The sequence below is a fragment of the Pezoporus occidentalis genome, unplaced genomic scaffold (genome assembly GCF_034315485.1).
Source record: "Pezoporus occidentalis ecotype Australia unplaced genomic scaffold, CSIRO_AGI_Poc_V1 ctg43, whole genome shotgun sequence".
In the NCBI taxonomy this organism is placed as follows: Eukaryota; Metazoa; Chordata; class Aves; order Psittaciformes; family Psittacidae; genus Pezoporus; species Pezoporus occidentalis.
In genome coordinates this window covers 87203-107712 of record NW_026915758.1, presented here as the reverse complement: position 1 = coordinate 107712, position 20510 = coordinate 87203, and the positions used below count along the sequence as shown (strand labels likewise).

General features: G+C 36.9%; 1 protein-coding gene across 1 annotated transcript in view; it reads right to left on the bottom strand.

Annotated features, from left to right (window-relative positions):
* Window positions 1-3254: 3254 nt before the first annotated feature.
* Window positions 3255-20510, bottom strand: part of NOL10 (nucleolar protein 10) — a 52946-nt gene continuing 35690 nt past the window's right edge. Inside the window, exons 14-21 of the mRNA XM_062634507.1 lie at window positions 18367-18493; window positions 16644-16723; window positions 16336-16434; window positions 15612-15701; window positions 13811-13984; window positions 13189-13436; window positions 7644-7746; window positions 3255-4359 (exon numbers count right to left, since the gene is read on the bottom strand). Coding sequence (XP_062490491.1) covers window positions 4240-4359; window positions 7644-7746; window positions 13189-13436; window positions 13811-13984; window positions 15612-15701; window positions 16336-16434; window positions 16644-16723; window positions 18367-18493 — 1041 coding nt within the window. The 3' untranslated portion in view covers window positions 3255-4239. The remainder of the gene's footprint in view (window positions 4360-7643; window positions 7747-13188; window positions 13437-13810; window positions 13985-15611; window positions 15702-16335; window positions 16435-16643; window positions 16724-18366; window positions 18494-20510) is intronic.

Sequence of the window (20510 nt, the reverse complement as noted above, 5' to 3'; positions counted from 1 at the left end):
GTTCAGCTTCTAGGAATGGCAATACTGGGTCAATACCAATTCCTGCAGTCCAGAAAATGAAGCACTGCTGAGAGAAAAAAGGTTGATGTAATCAGGCTAATAGCTAACAAACACCTGCTTTGGTTGCATTACAAAGTTAATCAGTTGGAGTGACATTGCATTAGTATGTCAGCTTGTCTGAAATTTCTAATCTTCCCCCCAGGTAGCTGTTCAAGGACATTACCCTGCTTTACCAATCTCAAGAATCCAAACATGCTTCATGCAAGGTCCTTATGTGGGCTGTTGGGCTCTGCTACCTCTCCTCCACCTTGCTAAGGCTTTGGCTGGCTGTGCAGAAGGCCAGCTCTGGTAACAGCAAGGCCAAACAACTGGGGACCAGACTTCTATGAGAGGAGCTGTGTGAGAAGGAGCTCTCAACAGCCCCATCAGATCCTTGCCCCTATTTTGCCAGGGAGCCCATCACCTTTGGTCCTCGTCTGAACTATGATTCAGGTCTGTCTATGCCTGCCCAAGTACCTCATGATCCTGATCTTCTCTCTTGACTTTGGATGTGCCTCATCACTATGAATTTGTCTGTCTGGTCTATTGGCTGAACCTCGTTGCTGTCACCCCACTGCTGCTCTTGTGTTAACTACAGAACTGCACCTTCTGTCAGGGATGTCACTGCCCCTGCCAGCCTTGCCACCCTGAGCTCCCTACCTTCCCCCCAAGAGCTGCCCAACCCTGCTGCTCCCTGATACCTCAGAAGCAAGGCTTGCACGGAATTTTCATCTCTATTTCAGCAGAAAGCTCTTGGGCTTGAATGTGTGTCAGGCAGCCGGGCACAGGCCACCAAGTATAGCTCACCTGTATTCCAGAGTTCTAGTGCTGGACACCCTGGAGAGCCATGCCTCACTGCTAGCAAAATACAAACACTGATTACTTCTCCTGCCCCAAACGAGCAATATACAAACACCACCACCCCCTTCCAGACATTTAATAGCCAGATCAAGGCTAGGAAATTGATTTTCTGCATGCAACTGATTCTAATCAGCTGGTGGTTCATGGGAAAAAGGAGCATGAGATAAAAAATTAGTTCAATTAATTTATGAGTTTTAAAATTACAGACTAGCTTTCTGTCCTACAGACATGCTGGGTATCCAATCTGCCTGTATTAATGTATGTCTCCTTCAGGAATGTATCCACAGCAGGAAAACACTTTTGGCACTGCAGACCTGCTCCTAGTTAATTCTCCCTGGTTCTTCAATTCTGCATCACTCACTGGTTATCTAGTAGAGCATGAATTCAGCTATAGCTATGATGGAGACAGCTTTGCCTCTTTTCCACCTTACACACATGCCCTACTCCACCGCAGTCTCACACAAACCCTCAGCAATCCAGAGTGAAGAAATTGTTGAACGAAGAACTGTCCGTCAGGCAGGTAGGTGTTCCTGGGCAAAGACAAGCAGGCAAATTTACAACCCAGGCCAGTCAAGTTATGTTTACCATTCACAGATATTCAGATTCTTGGGCCAACTCTTAACGCTCTCATTCACGAATACTACCTGCAACTTCCAGTTTTCCAGGATTCTTTCTGCATAATGACTAAGTACCTTCTACTTGTATTTCTATCTCTAATTAGACTGATTCTAGCAAGATTTTATACATATATATATATATATATAAAATTTATATATGTTGCACATAAAAATACAACAAACTCACAGGCAAACCCTGCAGTGCTTTGGAAACCCAATGCAGTACGGTCTAACTTCGAACAACATAAGCTGTGAAAAATACATCAAACCTGTCTTCCAGTTTCCACATTTGCTGCCTATAATATGCAAATCACAGTCACAGCCCTACCTTTCCAGGCATCTCACAAATGATGCATATTTAAACACTGTTTAAAGTGTATCCCGAATTCTTTTATGTGAAATAAACGGTGGGCTAAAGACAGTTTGCATGTGCCTTCTCTCAAACAGGACCATGTATATTCCTTTAACTATACAGGCTCCAACCCAAATACATGATCAGTATTATCATAATGAGGTACTCCGTAAGTGCATGAAAAGCAAAACACTGACCTAAGCCAGTGTCAGTAAGAAGAATCTCAAAACAGAAGTACACTCCTAAACTGAAAGTTAACCATTTTAAACTTAGTTCACTGCTACCCTGCAGATCAACTGTGTCTTTTTGTACTTGACAGCCAAGAGAATCACTGCTGAAATAAGGATGCCTTACACCATAAATGCATCTCTAATTCTTGATCAAACATAACGGGATTTAGGCCCACCCTGAGAAAGAACAAACTCCTCCCAATTCCTGTTCTTCTAGTGCCAATTCTGTCCACCTCATCCTCAGTTCTCCCTGTATCAACCAGAATGGTGTCAAGTTTCCACCATTAATCTTTCCACACTCAATATAGCCACGCATATGAAGTGAACACACCTGCATTCCATGCAGATAATTTTTAAGAGATAACACAATGCTCCAGGGGAAAGATGTTGCACCAGTAAAAATTTAAACTTGTCACTGTGCATGGATTTTAAAAGGCTTGAATGTTATCAAAAGACGAGATTCCAAGAAAAGGGACATGCCCTAGAGCACTCACAACTGCATTACATTTTCTCAGTGGCTACAGAGAAGTAATTATGGTACTTCATACACAGTATGGGTGAGACTGACACAGGAATACTGGATAGTCCTGTGGTAAACGGAAAGCATGAGAAGCTTATGGTCACTGCAGGAATTTGACAGCTAGAGGTAAAAAATAGGTAATGAGACTCATCATTTAGTTGAATGCAAGGACAGAGAGGTGTTGGTTACAACTTATGTTTTAAAGATGAAAATACCAGGTGCAAAAGGCATTTTTAATGTGAACGAACCCATATCATTAAAAACAGAAGCAAGGAACTAAAGCAGGTAAAATTAAATAAGGGACGAGAGGAAAAAAAGTTAACCATATGACTGATTATTCTGTTCTCTAACACACACCAAAAAAAAAAAAAGCAAGCATCTGGCTATCAGAAAATAAGGTTTTTACTGAAGTAATTGCAAAAATTTCATGGCAAATACTGTCCAGAAGACCTGATCACATTAACAGCCTCTCTGGTTTATAAAGCAAAACACTTAACAACCTCCAAATCTCTTAAAAAAGACTTGGAGCAATGCAGAGATTCACTGATTATTGCTAGATCCAAAGTTCACAGTTTCTTGGATTTAGCAAAAAGGACAATTTATAAAGCCTTTTAAACAGCAATAAACAAAACTCCTTTAGGATCAAAGGTAAAAAATCATTTATCTTCTTAACTAGTGAACTACTTACGTAAATGATGGTTTTGCAAGGTAAAAGTCAAGAAGAGATGCCGTACCCTGGTTAGCAACAAGTATGATTTGGGGAATCAGAAGAAGACACAGAAAAGATCCACCATTTCCTTAATATAGTTTCTAGCTTCTCAAGTTATTTAACTTTTTGAAGGACAGGAGGCTACTGGTGTGGCCTTAATATGTTTATTATGTGAACATACATCACTTGGTCTATGTTGAAACATGGCTGGCTTATCAAAATGTATTAAACCTGGTCCAGAAGGATTCTGAGTAAAGGCAGTATTTATGAAGTTTAACTTAACAAAACTATGTTTTCAAGATTTCCCTTTGTACATCGGTGTGTCAAAATAGGCTTCCTTATAGAGTGCCTTAGAAGAATGTGAATCAGGCCTTCCCAATTGCTCTCTTGACAACCATTTGTACCTCTTCCTGGCTACTAAGGCAACCCAAGAAAATAAAGCCAAAGTCAGTTTTTGAAAAACACAATTGTGTGCCATCCTTTTAGAACCATAAAAGAGAAGTGTTGTGCCCTTGTAAAGGTAAGTTTTTAAACAAAGCAACTTACCCTTGATCACACACAAAGATTTCAGAAAACAAAACCCCACAGCTCTTAAGTTAAATGAAAACCAGAGAGCCTTGTTGTAAACATAAATTCTTACATAGAAAACATCCAGGGTTCAAAATAACCAGTTGCTGGTGATTTCTGCACAAATACAGTTCACACTGGAGTTTATAACAAACCATACCTGTAGTGTCCTCTGTCAATGCTTTTACCTTTATAAACTCCCCAATAATTAACACAGGGTTTCGCAAGTTCTGGCTTTTATGCTCGTCCATGAAACAAAATACAAATACATTCGTACAGTGTCTCAGTTTGAAAAAGTCCCCATTTCAAATAAAAACCTAAGTTTCTTAAAAAGATAACATAAATCAATGAAACAGTCGTCCTCTTCCTCGTTTGCTCTTGAGATGACTAGCGGGGCGCCTAAGGGTTTTCCTCTCTTGACGATGTCGTTTCTCAGCTTCCTGCTGTTTCCTTTGCTGCTCTGACTGGAATATTAAAACAAAAATAGACTCAGATTCTTATAAACCTACATATCACCTCATTGTTCAAGTATCTAGATACCAAGTCAGAATTCCATTAGGGAAATTTGGATATGTCACTGTAAATGGTCCCATGCTATCTTGCCTTAAACTTAATTCTGGGTGTCCCTAGGCATTATCATTCCAATTAACTCAGAGCAAATATTTAAGACAAAGACAGCAAAAACCCGTGAATAAAATAATGCATTTCAGATGAAAACCAGTGTTTAACAGTAGACTGTAAAAATTACAGTCCAGATTTTAACATTTAGTGCCCTTAAGAAAGTAAAACACAATTTGAGCTATTCAGAACTTATCGTTTGATGTCTTTAAGAAAGCAGAGCACAATTTGAGGCTATTCGGTACCCCCTTTGGTTAACCAGCATTCCCACATTTAATATTTGCACAAATGGATTTTAAAAAGACAGACCAGTTACTTCAATTTGTTGAAACCTTTTCTAAAAAGCGTTCTTAGAATGAAATGCTGTATGCAATTCTAGAATGACCTGCCACATGAAAATAATTGTAAATCTCTGCTCCTGTGGCACATGTTCTACCATAGTTTTTCCTCTTCATCAAAAACACACTGAAAGGGTTTCATTTACAGACCACATAGATGAAGTGGCTCTTACAGCTATAAACTATTTTCTTTGGAAGACTAAGGCTTGTCTTCAAACCAAGCATAAACTGGAACCAGCAGACTTGACTAGCCAAACTCAGGCAGCAATTAGAGCAATTTCATTAGCAGCACAGGTTAACATAGTGTGACAGAAGAACTACTGAATATGTAGCTGCATCCCCACTGTACCTAATTCTATCAGCAGCAGCATTCACGCACCAGCCCATCTCTCCCTGAATCTCCCACTAAAGCACCATTTAAACTTGAGCTAGAGATTTGCATGCAGAGGCAGCATTTTGGCTGAGGCAAGATATGAACCAGTTTATCATCTGAAGCAATAAGCCCATAATGGTATCTTGCTAATAAAAGCTAGTGGTCTCTAGACTTTAGAGAATTTATTGACTCCTGCAAGAATTTATTTCACTGCAAGATTTCAATATGTAACTAGTTTCTCCCTCCAGAATTCACTTGCAACAGTCTTGGGAAATTATGAATTTAAATGTTGACTTCTACTGCTAGTGTACTGAAATGAAATGATCGTGATTTTATCTGAAGCTTTGTGGTTTGTTTTTGTGTATTTTGTTGTTTTTTTTTAATGTCCTCTATACCTCCTTAGTAGTATAAGTGCTTAGGTATAAGAAAATAGCAAGATTTCTAAAGTATATATTTGCTCTGATAAAGCATGCTGAAAATGCAAAAACAGGATACCACACCATACCAAAACCCCCTGAGAACTAAACTGAGAAATACCAATGACATTTTCATTGTTGAGTCTGTCAGTGGCTGGTGGGCATTCAGGAGGCTGGTAACATACTGCAGCTCAGCAGCCAAGTTCAGTCCCAATTCCACTGACTTGCAAGGTTGAGTGATACCAATCCTATTGAAGCACAATTCTCTCCCCTATTAAATTTTCCTACCTACTCCTAAACACACCGGTGCTTTAAGGAAATGGCACCACAAAGTGGAAGTTGATGATGAGAGTAACACTAAAACCCCTTTTTTGGGTTGCCAACTTCATCTCTTCATCCTCTGAAAAGGAGTGTAAGATCAGAGCATACTGCATAGCATTATCTCTTCCTAGCTCTCCCTGCTTCATTCCCTGAGATTTAAGAATATATACACAGAGTCTGTTTATTTGAGAGAAGACTTGTAAGTCTTATTTTGCTATTCTGTTGATAGGAGAAAAGATCTCCACTGTAGATGCATTATTTTTCTTTTAATTAGACTTTAAAAGGCATTTTAATACAAATGAGCACAATGTACATATTTCAATAAAGCAACATCAGTTAAAAGAAAAAATCCATATACATTAGCAGCAAAATAATTTAGGACTTCAAAGCTTGATGGTATCAAGTAAAAATGGCATTCTGAAGCACCGCTGTATCTGTCTTCTCCCACCTTACTCCCAAATCTTCACAAAATGTTAGTATGAAGGTGACAGCTCATTGTTCATCACCAACTGCAAGAAACCTTGTGGCTTTGTGCTTTCCAAGTTAAAGCTACTATAAAAAAGGCTGTGCTTTTGAAGCCTGCAATGCCCATTTAATTAGCTGCAAGACACTAACATCTCAGTTACAGCAGTTAGTAAGATCCCCTGAACTGTTATCCTACACAGCACTGCTGAGGAATTCCACAGTCAACATGTTTTAAATCCCAGCAATAAAGGAATCAAAAGAATATGAAAAATAATGTCTCCAAACATCAAATAGTCCATAAAACATAAAATAGTCCATAAACATAAAATAATAAAAATAGTCCAATACATCCAGGTTATTTATTTTTTTTTCAGGCATACCCAATGTAAAATCAAGTAACTACTTTTAGCTATTCTTTGACAGCAGTTTTACTGATGAGAATACATCTGACCACTGATTAAGGAGAAACATACTACAGCACAGAGGTTTACCTGAAGAAAACCAGTTTTAACTCAAGCATATTTTATCAGCTTAACATCAATTAATATGAGTCTTCTGGTTTTATATTGTGTCCCTTCCTCAGTTCTAAGGTAATTTTCTACCAAAAAATCTTTAAGTGTTCTACACGCAATTAACTCTGCCCACACTATAAATTAATCGCCTTTACAAAATTCCTTAGGATGGGAAATCAAAACCATTTAGGAAAGGCAGATAGGCAGCAGTCATCTACACACTTCCAATGGAATTTGGCAAGTAGAACAGGACCAGAGCTCATTCTTGTGATCTGTTTCACATGTTCAATGACAAAGGTGGTTAGGAACTTTTTATCATGGTGAGGCCTAGCAACATTATCAACCAAGAGAAAGCCTGTTATCCACAGCATTTGGACCTGCGATCAAGATCTGATCAGTCCTGGCACAGAAGTCAGGTAAGGTCACAAGCTTCTGATGGTATGTCTGCACATAAACTATTAAAAGATGGGAGCCATTATTTTCCACCAGAACATAAGATTTTATGAGTGCTGCTTAAGTTATAAGGATATAAACACACAGAGTACTACCGGAGGCTTTCATTCTCCTGGCAACTAGCAGAAGAGTTGGCAGCTTATAAAGAAACAAAGAGGGACATTTGTTTGACGGTTTTAAAGTTCCTGTTCTTTCATGCAAAAACTAAAGTTACTTGTGTATTACCTTAAAAAAATTACATATATAGCTTACCTTCTTTAATTTGAATGTTGCCTGTTTGCTGCCTACCGTGGTATCAGACACATTCAGCGTGCCAAGTTTTTCTTCAAGCTTTAAACGATCTCCAAGAGTTTTCCTGCAGAGAATAATTAACATTAGTCCCTATTCTTGCCATCTTTTTATTATAATAAAGACTGATAATACAGTCAAAACTAATCTCAATTTCTCTGAAACGCCTGAACTCTAAAAAATAAACATTCGGTAAACAGAAAACAGACAAGTTCTAATCATTCCCTCCAGATACTGCTTTTAGTAGAAACATTTCCAAAATTTATGTAAAACTCATTGTTTTTTTCTGCTAAAAAAGCAACAGGACTCTAGTTGAGAAAGAAACCACACCCTTCCATCACTATAGTTTTCTATGAAATATCAGAAAAAGTCAGGAATATTCAGCTGCAGAGTAAGATCTGCACACACACACCCCCTCCAAAAAAGGGCCAGATATATACAATTTTCTTGAAATCTTATTATTTCTGAATTGGAAACACTTTTGAGGGAAGGAAATAATCTCAAATACATCATCACCAAATAAGTCAATTAAGTGATGGAGTCAAACGAGTCCAAATACAAATGACTGCTCGGACACTGTGCTTGCAATAGTCTAATGCAAACAGTTTTCTAGATAAAAGAACGCTGCTAACAAATGCGATAAGACAAGAGAGCAGACAGACATTAGCATATGCCTTCAAGCGCACTGTGCTTGTCCATTAGTTTCTGTAAGCAACCTGGTACAGAACCTCTCCCTTGGCCACTGAAGTGTGGCATTTCTACAGAGGAGGAGGTAGTAGCTGTTGCGGCCTAAACAGATACCGCCTTCAGCTCTCCTCCACTGGAGGATGTCCTACAAAGAGAAGACTCATGGACATGCCCCAGCTGCTCTAGGTTGCAGGCTGATATTTAGTATTACCATTGCTGAGTTCAGTTACATTGGGTTGCAAACTGGAACAGCTGAAGAGTGGAAATGCACCTTGTTCCCGCACAGCCTCCAGCACAGGGTGAGGCAGGCAGGAAGGCAGGGATGGTGGTTGCTTCAGCCAGCCTCCCAAAAGGCACCTGTCAGTTCTGACATAGCTTGTCCTCCCTTCTATGATGTGGGTGCTTATGAGTACGTAGTACCACCTGAGAATATGACATGGCCTGTAGGATCAGACAAACTCACTCAGCAATACGCTTAGAAAACATTCATTTAACTGTAAATGAAATTAGTTTCTGCAATTTGAGAAGTTGCTATTGATGCTCTATTACATCTCTCTGGAAAGGGCTAAGCCACATTTTTTGTACAAGTTTTAAAGTGGAAAATAAGTCATCATGAAAATACAGACGATTAGCAGCCATCAAAGTTGATGACATTTACTATCGATGAAGGGCTCATGGACTGTGGCCTATGCACGAAGCCTCTGAAGTCCACTGAATTTTAGTTAATGAGCCATTTTCTGTAACAAAGACTTTTCAGATTAACAATAAAAAATTAATGTCAAGAATTACTTTATTTCTTATGACTAGGTACTTTGATTGTATTTTTCTGTAGTACATTTTTCATTTAGTACATGTAAAAACTTGTTTCCTTTGTGTGAATCAGGAAGACAAGCTAAGCCTTAGAGCTAACTATGGCAGAAGATCAGTCACTGACATTGTGGTGGGATTTCTACACTCAAGTGAAGTCCTATTTTCCTCCCCTTTGAAAGTGAACTGGAGAAATATGGCTACTACCCAGCAATTATTCAGCATGACTGCCTAGATAATGCTTCAGTCAGGAGAAAAACTAAAATGAGTTGATATTAGCAAAACACTGTGGGGTTCCTATTTTACTGGACAAATGTAGGTATGGCTGTATTTATCTGAAAATGTGCAGACCTTAAATGATAGTGAATTGCACACACTGATACACAAACACAACAGCTAGGTCAGTTGTTAGTTTAAATCATTCTCAACAAACTGTTTCAAGGGATGCAGTAACGCCGTTATTAAAAGCAACTTTCCCTGCCCTGCAGTAAAAAACAAACAACAAAGTTGCCCAGGCACTTCTTTTTTTTTCCCTCATTATAAAGAGAGCAGCTTTTCAAGACTTTTCATGCTGTTTTACTTCACCAATACCTAGGAATGTCAACTATGCTTTTGTTGGCTTTCTTGCCCACCTCTGAAGACATATACAGTGACTGTCATACTTTATAAAGCATGACTACTGTATTTTTTCATTTTGACATGCTCTAACTTCAATAACAAACCTTTTAATGGGACATCAAGAAAATCAAAAGAGCTCTCAGCACACTGACAAACGCCTTTTCCTTTTCTGGATTCCTTTTAAGTCACTTTGCAAAGAACTTATGCAGTAAGTAAATAAAGCAAAGTTCTGCAGGTTTTTATGTGCAAGCACTGGAGTGCAAAAAGGGAAAATGAAATGCAGATGGATTTGAGACAAGGAAGTTTTTACAACCATGAGTAAATTTTGCAGCTTTCCTGTGCAAAGAAATGCATAGACTGTTGGCCTATGAAGAAATTTATAGTACGCACCAGTGCTTTAGAAGTTGGGCTTAGAGCGGTGCTGAGTCAGGAACATGTCGAAAGAAACACCCAGTTTTATATAAGTCATAAACTGTTTCCTCAGGTAGAACATTATACGATTAGAGAAAAAAAGAACACCTAGCCATTAAATGCATAGTGAAGGTATTAAGGTACTTAATTATACTGGTCACAGACCATCATTCTGTAACTTGGATAAATCAAATCAAAGACAAACATGCCAGCCTCACCAGATTGTACATGCCACTACAGTCTGTCCAATTTTCAGTACGTTACTTGAATTAATTATTTTTATGCTGACTACTTACCAGTGAATAAGGCCAGCTGAAAACATATTTCAGTATTTTCTTCATAAAATTCTAATATGTGAAAATGCTTTTTAACCAAACAAGTTAGCTCACCATGCAAACTAGGTCATTGTGATTACAGAATAGTATACAAGAAATAGATACCAGCTGTTAATTTCTATATTTTGTCTAAGAATTTGACAAATATCAAACTCCATACTGGAGTTTCTGGACGAACACAAAGGGCATCAGTGACTAGAGAGCTAACTACTTAGACATAAACAAAAAACAATGAAAAGACAATTCAATGACAGCAATTCAGAAAATCAGAAAGGATGTGATGCTGTCATATCCATTTTTTGGTCATCCTATTCCACTATCAATTTTCTCTTCTTTCTCATTTTTTTTCCTTTTTGATCTGTGCATCTGCCACAGAGAGGGTATATAACCTGAGCCTCCTAATTATGATTCTATGATTCCAGACATGAGGAAGATATTTTTTACAATGACGGTGGAAAAATGCTGGCACAGGTTGCTCAGAGGTGGTGGATGCCCCATCCCTGGAGACATTCAAGGCCAGGCTGGATGTTCTGAACAACCTGATCTAGTTGAAGATGTCCCTGCCCATGGCAGGGGGTTGGAACTAGATGACTTTCAGAGGTCCCTTCCAACTCAAACTATTCTATGATTCTATCACACCTTGCAAAATATTCTGCAAAGAATTAGCATCAAATCTTATGACACATTCTCTTTTTCCTAAATGCAGTCTTCTAGAAGTCTTTCCGTGGTTTACATTGATATTCCTCCTTCCACTGGACAGGTATGTGGTATTTGCTTTCATTTTTCACAAGCTGAAGCAATGATTTTTCCCCCTCAGTACACCAGATGAAAGAATTTACTTTGTCCTGTGTTACACTGTACTATTTTTTTTTCCAAATGTTTCCCTTCCTTACATTTGTCTTGGCTTATTTACTCAACTTTCAGTATCCCTGTTCACATTTAAGCCTTCCATGTTTTGAACAAAATGAAATCCTAGTATTTCAAATCGAGTGTCTTCGAGAATTTTCTTTTGAGGTCAGCAGCTGAATATATGTAAAAAACTCAGCATGTGAGTAGGCTGCAGCCATACTGCCTTTTAGTGAAGTATTTCAATGGCAATGAGAATACAGTGTCATTTGACCAGTATCTTGTTCCTTTCAAGTCACTTGTTAATGTGTAATAGATCTAAGTACCATGAAAAAACATCCTTAACCCACAATACTCTCACAGAGTGTCCAGTGTGGATTTTCTCCTGACAAAGAAGAAAACCTGACAAAAGTAAAAATTTGCTTCATCTCCTGGAAAAGAAAAATAATCACAAGGAAGTTGATGGAGAAATCTAAGAAAAAGTTCAGAGTGAATGGATATATTCAATATGAAGAACAAAGAAAAACCTCTGTGTTAAAACACCTGATGATAAAAAACAGCTAAGGAAAAGGGGGGAATTAGTTCTGCAGAACTGCTACAAACCCCAATTTATAAAAACTACTACTTCTATTTAAAGAGGTCTTATAGCTACAACATGGAAAACAGACTACTAGATTACTGTAGAAACATTGTCTCAGTAATCCTTAAAGACCATTTTACATTATAATTCCAGTTAAAATCTTGCACATTTAAGGGACAGGCTGAATTTTTATCAAATGTTTCTTGATGTAACTCCAGAAAACTTCCATCACAAAACAACTAGGTTTTAGAGTCAGTCATTAGTGACATGAAGAAACAGCCCCATTATATATATATATTATTCACTTCCTTTGACTGTATAATTTATTGTAAGCAAAAATGTAATGGCTATTACGAGATCCATCTAGCCCAGCACTTGTTTCCAACATTAGTTCTGCTCTGCATCCAGAACACTGGAAGATCTTTGAAGCTGTTGTGTTTCAAATTTTCAGTATTAGTGTCTACACTCCAAATAATAAAAGGCTATTAAATCTCATCCTCCAAAGGGCTACAAAAAAAATCAGTGAAATTTTCAGGCATTAAACACTTCAAAGTGCTTTAGTTTGACATACTCAAAGCCAAGTCCTTTAGTATCATGTACTTTATACAGCACCCAGTTACTTTAGTTGATCATCAACTCAAGGAACCCCAAATTAAAAAACAAAACAACAAAACCAAATCTGATTTTTTGTATCGCAAAAAGGAAACCGGAAATAGTAAGGCCTGACAATATAAGGCCAGCATAATTTTTTGGAAGTTTCTGGATGTCATAAAAATACTCAGATAAAACATTTTAATTGTTTTACCACCCTGATCTTACCCTCAAAAATAGTGACTAATGATGCAGTATTCTACATCTTTTTGGAGGGTCAGATGAGAAACATCCACACTGTCAACCTCATTCTGACATGGTGGAGAAATACAACCAAGTCTCACAGTGTTATTTGAGAGCAGCAGTTTACCAACACTGAGTAATGGATCCCCAAATCTGGCTCAGAATATTAATCTCTTACTCATCTGTGTCTCTGCCATGTTTCAAACATTGTGTTTGCTTAACTACAAAACAAAGCTTTCAACAACTATGATGCTTTAAAATATACCCTTGAGTGGCCAGATGTGGCATTACTAGCTACTGCTTCCAAGCCAAAATGCCACTGGCCTGCACTGCAGAGAAATACTTGAGTATCTTCCACCCCCAGCTATTAAAATAGGAACATTAGTCTTACTTCATTAATTTTTGTTTTTTTGCAGAGTCTTTGAAGCTTCTGAATTCCTCTCCTTCTTTAATCTCAAAAAACTGAGGTTTCAGTAATGTTTGCTGATCCTCCTTGCGCCTTTCCTGCCTCTTTACTTTTTCCTCTTGGCGTAGAAGCTTGCGCTGTTTCCTGACCTCTTCAACCCAGCCTTTTTCATCATCTGAACTCTCAGAACTTTCTGCATCACTTGCTTTTCCTTCTGGTTCTTCCTCCTCTTCCTGCAGACAAAAATAGTGTAAAATAACAAATCATCAACTAATTTTCTTTTCAAACGATTCCTGCAATTAGAGTACGTGACAGCTTTTACATAGATACAGCTGAAGAGAACTAACATTTGAAGTGAAGAACAGCAAACTAAGTAGAAGGTAGATTATAAATTTGTTTCCACATACATATTTTATGTTTTTCAGACCTACACTCATGTAGACACAATACTGTTCATGTCTAAAAGCTTGGATGACATTATAAATTACACTTAATTACCATAGCTGTTAAGATATTCTTGCATTGTCTTTGTCTTCTTTCTAAGGTGAAAGATCTGAATACCTGAAACAAAGGGATTCCATTTCCATCCAAATGGAAAATATTTTACCTGTTCTTGTGCTTCCAGTTCCTCCAACATCTTTAGTTTCCTCTTTCTTTTCTCACTTATTTTAGAAACAAGTGGGTTAAGTAGCCTAAATTCTTCACTCTGCTCATCCACCTGGAAGTCTGGATTCTCAAACATGACTTTAAAACGATCATCTTTCAGAAGACTAGGCAGATTCTAGAAAAGCAGCAAAGCATGAATGAGTTACAAAATTCTGAAACACACATTGGTAAAATAAGTAACACCTTTTTAATTAAACATAACTCAAAACCACTATTTGAAATGCCAGTTTCTTTACGCTTCCAGGTCATACAAAAATCAAGATTTATGTTTATTATATTTTATTACATAAATATCATTGAAAGCTACCTGTAAGCAAGTCTTTTTAAATGCACACTACAGACATCTTAAGTACACAATTACTAATATTTCTGAATTAACGTTTCTCATACGTTCAGCCAGCTAGTCTGGAGACATGTTTTTATCTATTGACTAATCAGAAGTACCTCCAAGGCAAATACTCTGTCTGACAGGGATGATTCTACAACGTGTGCAACAACCTATCAGGGTAAACATGTCTTTATGCAATGCTACTAATGTTTTACTGAAAATAAGAATGTTTCTATACATCTTAGAATATTTTTTCTTCACTGCTCATGCACACAGAATGGAAAAGGCAGTTTTATTCATGTCAAAGTAAAATGAACTCAGTATAAATTATGCTACTGTTGAATCAGAAGCAGTTCAAGCTATGCTTTCAGCTTATGTAAATACCTCCTGTCGTCATTTTAAAATCACTGAATACATAGCTTTTTACTATAAAAAGCTGATCTTTCAACATTGCCAAACTTATACCAGCACATTCATTCCACCCCAGCATTAAACTTTCAGTGTTACCTAAGAAGGGGGGGCGGTGGGGAGAGAAGATACAGACAAAAATAAAATTTTCTTCGTAAGACTTGAATGGCATTTCAGAAAAATAACCAGAATGTGCATTTTTAAATATACTTTGTTAGTCTGCTTCGTAACACAATCTGTATGTACTCCTAGACACATCAGCCCCCAGTTATTGAACTCCTATTTCCATTGTAAAACTGGCTTAGACAGTCTGCATTTAAGGTTTTACCACCACCTGCTTCTTCAATAGTTAATGCTTCCTAAGAGCTATAACACACAGGATTTCATTAGATGCCACGTGAAGCTAATGCCTGCCTTACATGTATGCTATATTCCTGTGGGAATGAACACCTATGAAGTGCTACCTATAGAAAGCTCCACCCCCTGACTAGATATGAAACATTAACTCATTTTTTGACTTCAAACTTCAGTTAGGATAAAAATGGATTATTTTCAATATCAGGAAGAATTCCTAGTGCACAAGAGCAAATAATTTTGGCTATATTTGTTAACCAGGTACACAAAGGCAATTTTATCTTCCAATAACATCTGTTTTGTCATGGTCAGCACCAAAATACCACCAAATGCAAACAAGCCTTTTTCAGTCAACTTTGGTACTGACTCTGCATTTAGCAGAGTCCTACAAGGCCCTTACCTTCACAGTGAGTATTTCATAATTTTAAGCTTTAAGTTACTACATGGCCTTTTTGGTGCTGCAAAATCCACCTTGAAGCCACCCACTAGAATAAGTTGTATATGAGAAACAGAGACAATGGAATTTTGAATCTGTTTGGCCAGATAAGCGCAGAATAAAACCCCCACAAACCCAACAATAAAAAACCTCAATACTGTAAGCATTACTATTTCTGTGCCCCCAGTTACACAAGTCCCCAAAACAAATGCTCACCTTCTGTTTCCTTTTTCTGGTAACCTGTTGCTCTTCTCCTTCTTCTTCAATGAGTTTGAGTGCAAGCTCTTTATTGACTTTCGGAAGTTTCTAAAAGCAATTAATCAGTAAATTACTCTTTTACACATGCTTTACATTCCTAAGTGTGTCGAGAAGAGAATTCTTACTCATTTTTTATAACTCTTCCAGGAAAGCTCCATGACTGGTTCCAGATATTTCTAGGTACTATTAAAGCAATAGTACTTGGGGAAAATTCAAGCAGAACTACTTTATAATTTTTTCCCTGTAATGCATCAAGAGCTTAAACTACCTTAAAAGGAATTATTTCTTCTTATATGTTGAGCAAATTCAATCTAGAAAGCTACTAGTTGTAAAAACAATACTATTTTTATGTACCTCTTTCCAGAGTATAACGCTTTAATGACTTAAGTCATTTAGTTTAATGACAGAAGTAGAAACTGCAAATTTCACCAGTGGGTTATCTGCTCAAATGGCAAATGTGATGAGACCTACTCTTTTACACTTGGTATCTATATTTTTCTATTGTGGATATCACACACATGGGAACTACACAGCTCCATTCAAAAGGTTCTATAAATTATTTTCTGTCTGTGATGATACACAGAATCAAATCCTACATCACTACATCTGAGATAGTCTTAAGAGTATATTGCTTTTTATAAGTAGTTTTCCCAGAAGTACAGTCACTGTTTACAGTATTTACCTTTAGTTGAACTCTCTGTGCACGTGTTTCTTCTATCTTCTGCCTTATTTTCTCTCTTCTGTATTCTTCATAGGCAAAAGGATTGGCCATCATTTTTGCCTTTAAACAAGCAGAAGAAAGCAAAAAGAAAACACCTTTAAAACAGGACAGAGTCCATTATTTGGAGAAAAAAAAAAAAAAACAAACACCAACCAACCAACAACCACAAAACCTACAAAAAACCCCAAACAGAAAATCAAACCAAACAAAACCCCACACGCAGATTTTATTGCTAAGATTAAAAACTGAGAAGGATCAGCCTTCTTTACCTTATGATAAAGTCTTATGTCCATGAAAAAGCCATGCATATAGGCTCTGAGCAATGATGATCCAATGAGATGAGCAAGGCCTAGGGAAAAAAAGTTAGAGGATTTCAAAGAGCTTTCATATTTAGAGAATTCCTGTTCCAAGCCAGGCACTTCACTTACCTGACTCAAGACAAATGAGAAGTGCCAACACATCAATCTAACAGTCCCATCCATTACATACAAACTAAGTAAAACCGCAAAAAGACAACCAAAACAGAAAAAAAATAGCACCCCACAGTTTGATCGGCAAGAAATTTGAGTTGCTTCAGAGCCACAAAAATCTATTTTTCTTGCCATAACATATATTACTGTGCACTTCTTAAAATGGTCACATGCTCTCCATTCTGTAACAGTTTAGAAAGGAAAATCCAAGAGGATTTTTTTTTTGTCAAACATCTATGAGCTTTCAATCACTCTTCTAGTGTGGTATAGAGATGTGTTTAATTAAAGCATTTTGCCTTGTGTAACTTTCCTTGAAGAAACAACATTTTGAAAAAAAGTCATAAAAGTGTCACCCTAAGCCCTAACCTACGTAAGAATGAATACTTAAGAGTTCTCTCATTTTCTTTCCCTGTATCATCACCAAATTCCAAGACTGAGAAAAAGTTTTAACAGCAAAATATCCTCCACGACCCCAAATCTTCAGAAATTAAGAATTAACAAACTTCTTCCAGAATTAACAAAAAAAATTGAAAGAAACGACTGTATGCCTCAGAAAGCAAAGTTTTTGCTAAAATTTTAATTGTTTCCAGGAAACAATCTTTCCCCATATTCCAAAATATGAGTACTCCCGCTCATGGGAGTATTACTATACAAAGAAACCCTGACATATGAAATATAAAATATCCCTCAGGCTGGTTCTTCATTTGAAAGCTTAAATTTATGGCAAAATAAATTTGATTAAGTTATAGTGAATTTAAAGCAGAATAAGTATTCCAAGTCAAGTCTCTGTAGATGACACTACATTGCTTTATTCTGTTACAATTTGGACAGGGGTCTGAGGGCTACATTCAGACCACCTACTCTAGGATTGTAACACTGAAGATGCAGGTCCTTTGTATGACCTCCTCCTTCTATGGCTTCTGCAAGGCCAAACCCAACTCCCATATCCAAAGGCAAATTAATTAAACTGTATCAAAACACTGCAATTAAAGTATGTAATGGACAGAAAAAGGTCTAACTGGCTTGGGAGAAGCATGCTTGCCTTGTCTGCTATGTAATTCTCAGCATTCCAATTCCATGAACTTGTGCTTCTATTAGTCCCAGAATTATTTGTATTTCCTGGAAATTACTACATACAAACAGGGTAGCCTTTGGCAGACTTTACTGCGAGTTCCAACATCCTATTTGAGCACCTTGAAAATACATTGAAAACTAAACCCACTTCTCTTCCTATGCCTTTCATTTAGTGTCTGAAAGCATACACAACGGATTCCAAAATATATTAAATCAGCCAATTATCATCTAGATTTTTGCAACATGTATCTAATGATGCAGTGGTTCAGAACCAAAGAACACAAATCCATCAGTCTGGGATATGACTAACCAAGAAGACTAGAGGAAACTTCTGCCAGTGAATTTCTAACAGTCCTCGTACATCACATCAGAATTACAAAACTTGCGTGTGAAAGTAATTAAAAACTGAACAAAGAAGCCACCTAAAGAGGATGTTCAACTGCTTTACCTAAGTTGTCAAGGTCTTTTCTGGTGACGAATTTGTAATCATCATAAACTGTGCTCTCTGGATTCTCTTCCAGTTCTTCAGTCAAGTTGTCCAAGAAGGAACACCATTTTGGGGCAGGTCCTAAAACCTGTGGACATTATGGAAAGTTAGAGCTGTATATTCTTACCAAAAAAACCCTACATTTAGGGTCCCAACTACTGTGCTATAATGGAATAACAAAGGAACACCTCTGAAATCAAGCAGACCTGAGGAGCAAGAGCAGTTAGAGAACACAATTAAACCCATTGCTTGCAGTACCAGTAATGAGTACTATAGATTATGTAACTGTTATTTTCATTTTGGTCATTTATTTCAGACCAACTATCTAGAGTTTCAAGTTGTCCCAGCCTAACTGATTAATTTATTAAAAGCTCAGAGCCAGACATTATGAGCTAATGGCACTAGACAGCAACTAATCTATACAGCACTGTTGGATCTTGATTGCACAGTGAACCTAATGAGTTCATGTTAAAACCTATTCTGCCCTATTGATTTTAATTAAAACACTACAGATATACTTAATGTATTTTTACTCAAGGATAAACCCAGACTGCATGAACAGATAACAGGAAGTATTTTAAAACTTGCATATTTCCACCATGAGGCAAAGGATTTATTCAAACAATATTATATTGCACTATCAATCTACTTTTCCATACAAGTTTCCTCCAACTTCCCAAGTTAACAAATTAGCTCCCTCCACTTTTCCCTCCTGCTGTTCTGATTGAAATTCCTCTCTATCCTGCTGCATGCATCCATACTCAACTGTTCCAGTACTATTTTTTTAGTAGGTGGGTTAGCTAAATGGAAAAATCCAACACCACCTTTTTTCTCTCTCTAGCAAATCAGCTGACATTTTAGATCATCAAGTGGCAAACTCCTAGAGCTACACTTTTAATGAGGCTTCTGATTTGTTTGCTAAATATTCACATTAAAAACTCTGCAGTCAACAGGACCATAAGAACTGTTGTGATTCAACAAAACCATTTTAAGGTCCTATTTGATTATGGAAAAAAGTCGAAGTAATTTTATATATATAAAATACATATAGTTTGTTTTAACATGACAGTGTGGTCACAGTATGAGATAATGCTGTTGATGAACAAACAAAAAAAATTCTTATTTGTAAGGCAACTATACACAGAAAGTTATAAATTTCTAAACCACAATATTCTACTAATATTCTAGACAGTAAAACTCCACATGAGCAGATTGTATTCCAGACCACTACAGTCTCTGTATCAAATATGATTTATCTTTAAGATTTCAGCTCCAGCTGAGAACTGTAATATGCCAAATGAAAAAAAAAAAAATAATACTTTTTTAAACAGTGCTGCATATTATACTCCAATTAGGAAGAGCTTCCAAGGAACGACCTGAGATGTCACTAAGAGGAAAGCTTTTGCCTACTCAATGATTAACCAAATCCCCATGTCTGCTCCAGTAATACTCAGCTTAAACACTATATAACACTGATTTCTTGCCAACATTGCAGAAGCTTTTGTCTCCACCCAGATTTTAATTTTTTCAGTTATTCCTCAAAACTGACTTCTTTAAATCTGAATGCCATATTTTTATATTAATATAAGAAAGCAATTTAGGTATATACATATAACATATGTATATATATTATATATTATGTATATATATTATTATGTATATGTGTATATATATATACACATATAGTATATGTATAATATATAAACCACTGGGTTTTATGCCATTCAAGAAACCCGTTATCTGGACTTCATTACCACATCATCAAAGCATGAGTGGGGTGGAAAAATCTTCTCTAAAATTTACCTATAGTTTTGTTTTCAATGAAACAAGTTACTTATTAACTAGGAAGAAAAAAAAAAACAAACAAAAAACAACCCAAAACAACTTCTCTTGCAATCAAATTTAAGTTGAAGATTATTAGAAATGAGATTAAAGAATCCTTGACTCACATCCATTCCCATTAAATACAAAGTTCCCCTTCATTCCACCCTGCTGACACATTATGTAAAGATCTCTATCACTTCAATGAACCTTTTTCATCACTTCCATGTCTACAACACGATCTGCTCAAACCTTACAAAGCTCACATTATTCATTAGAACTCA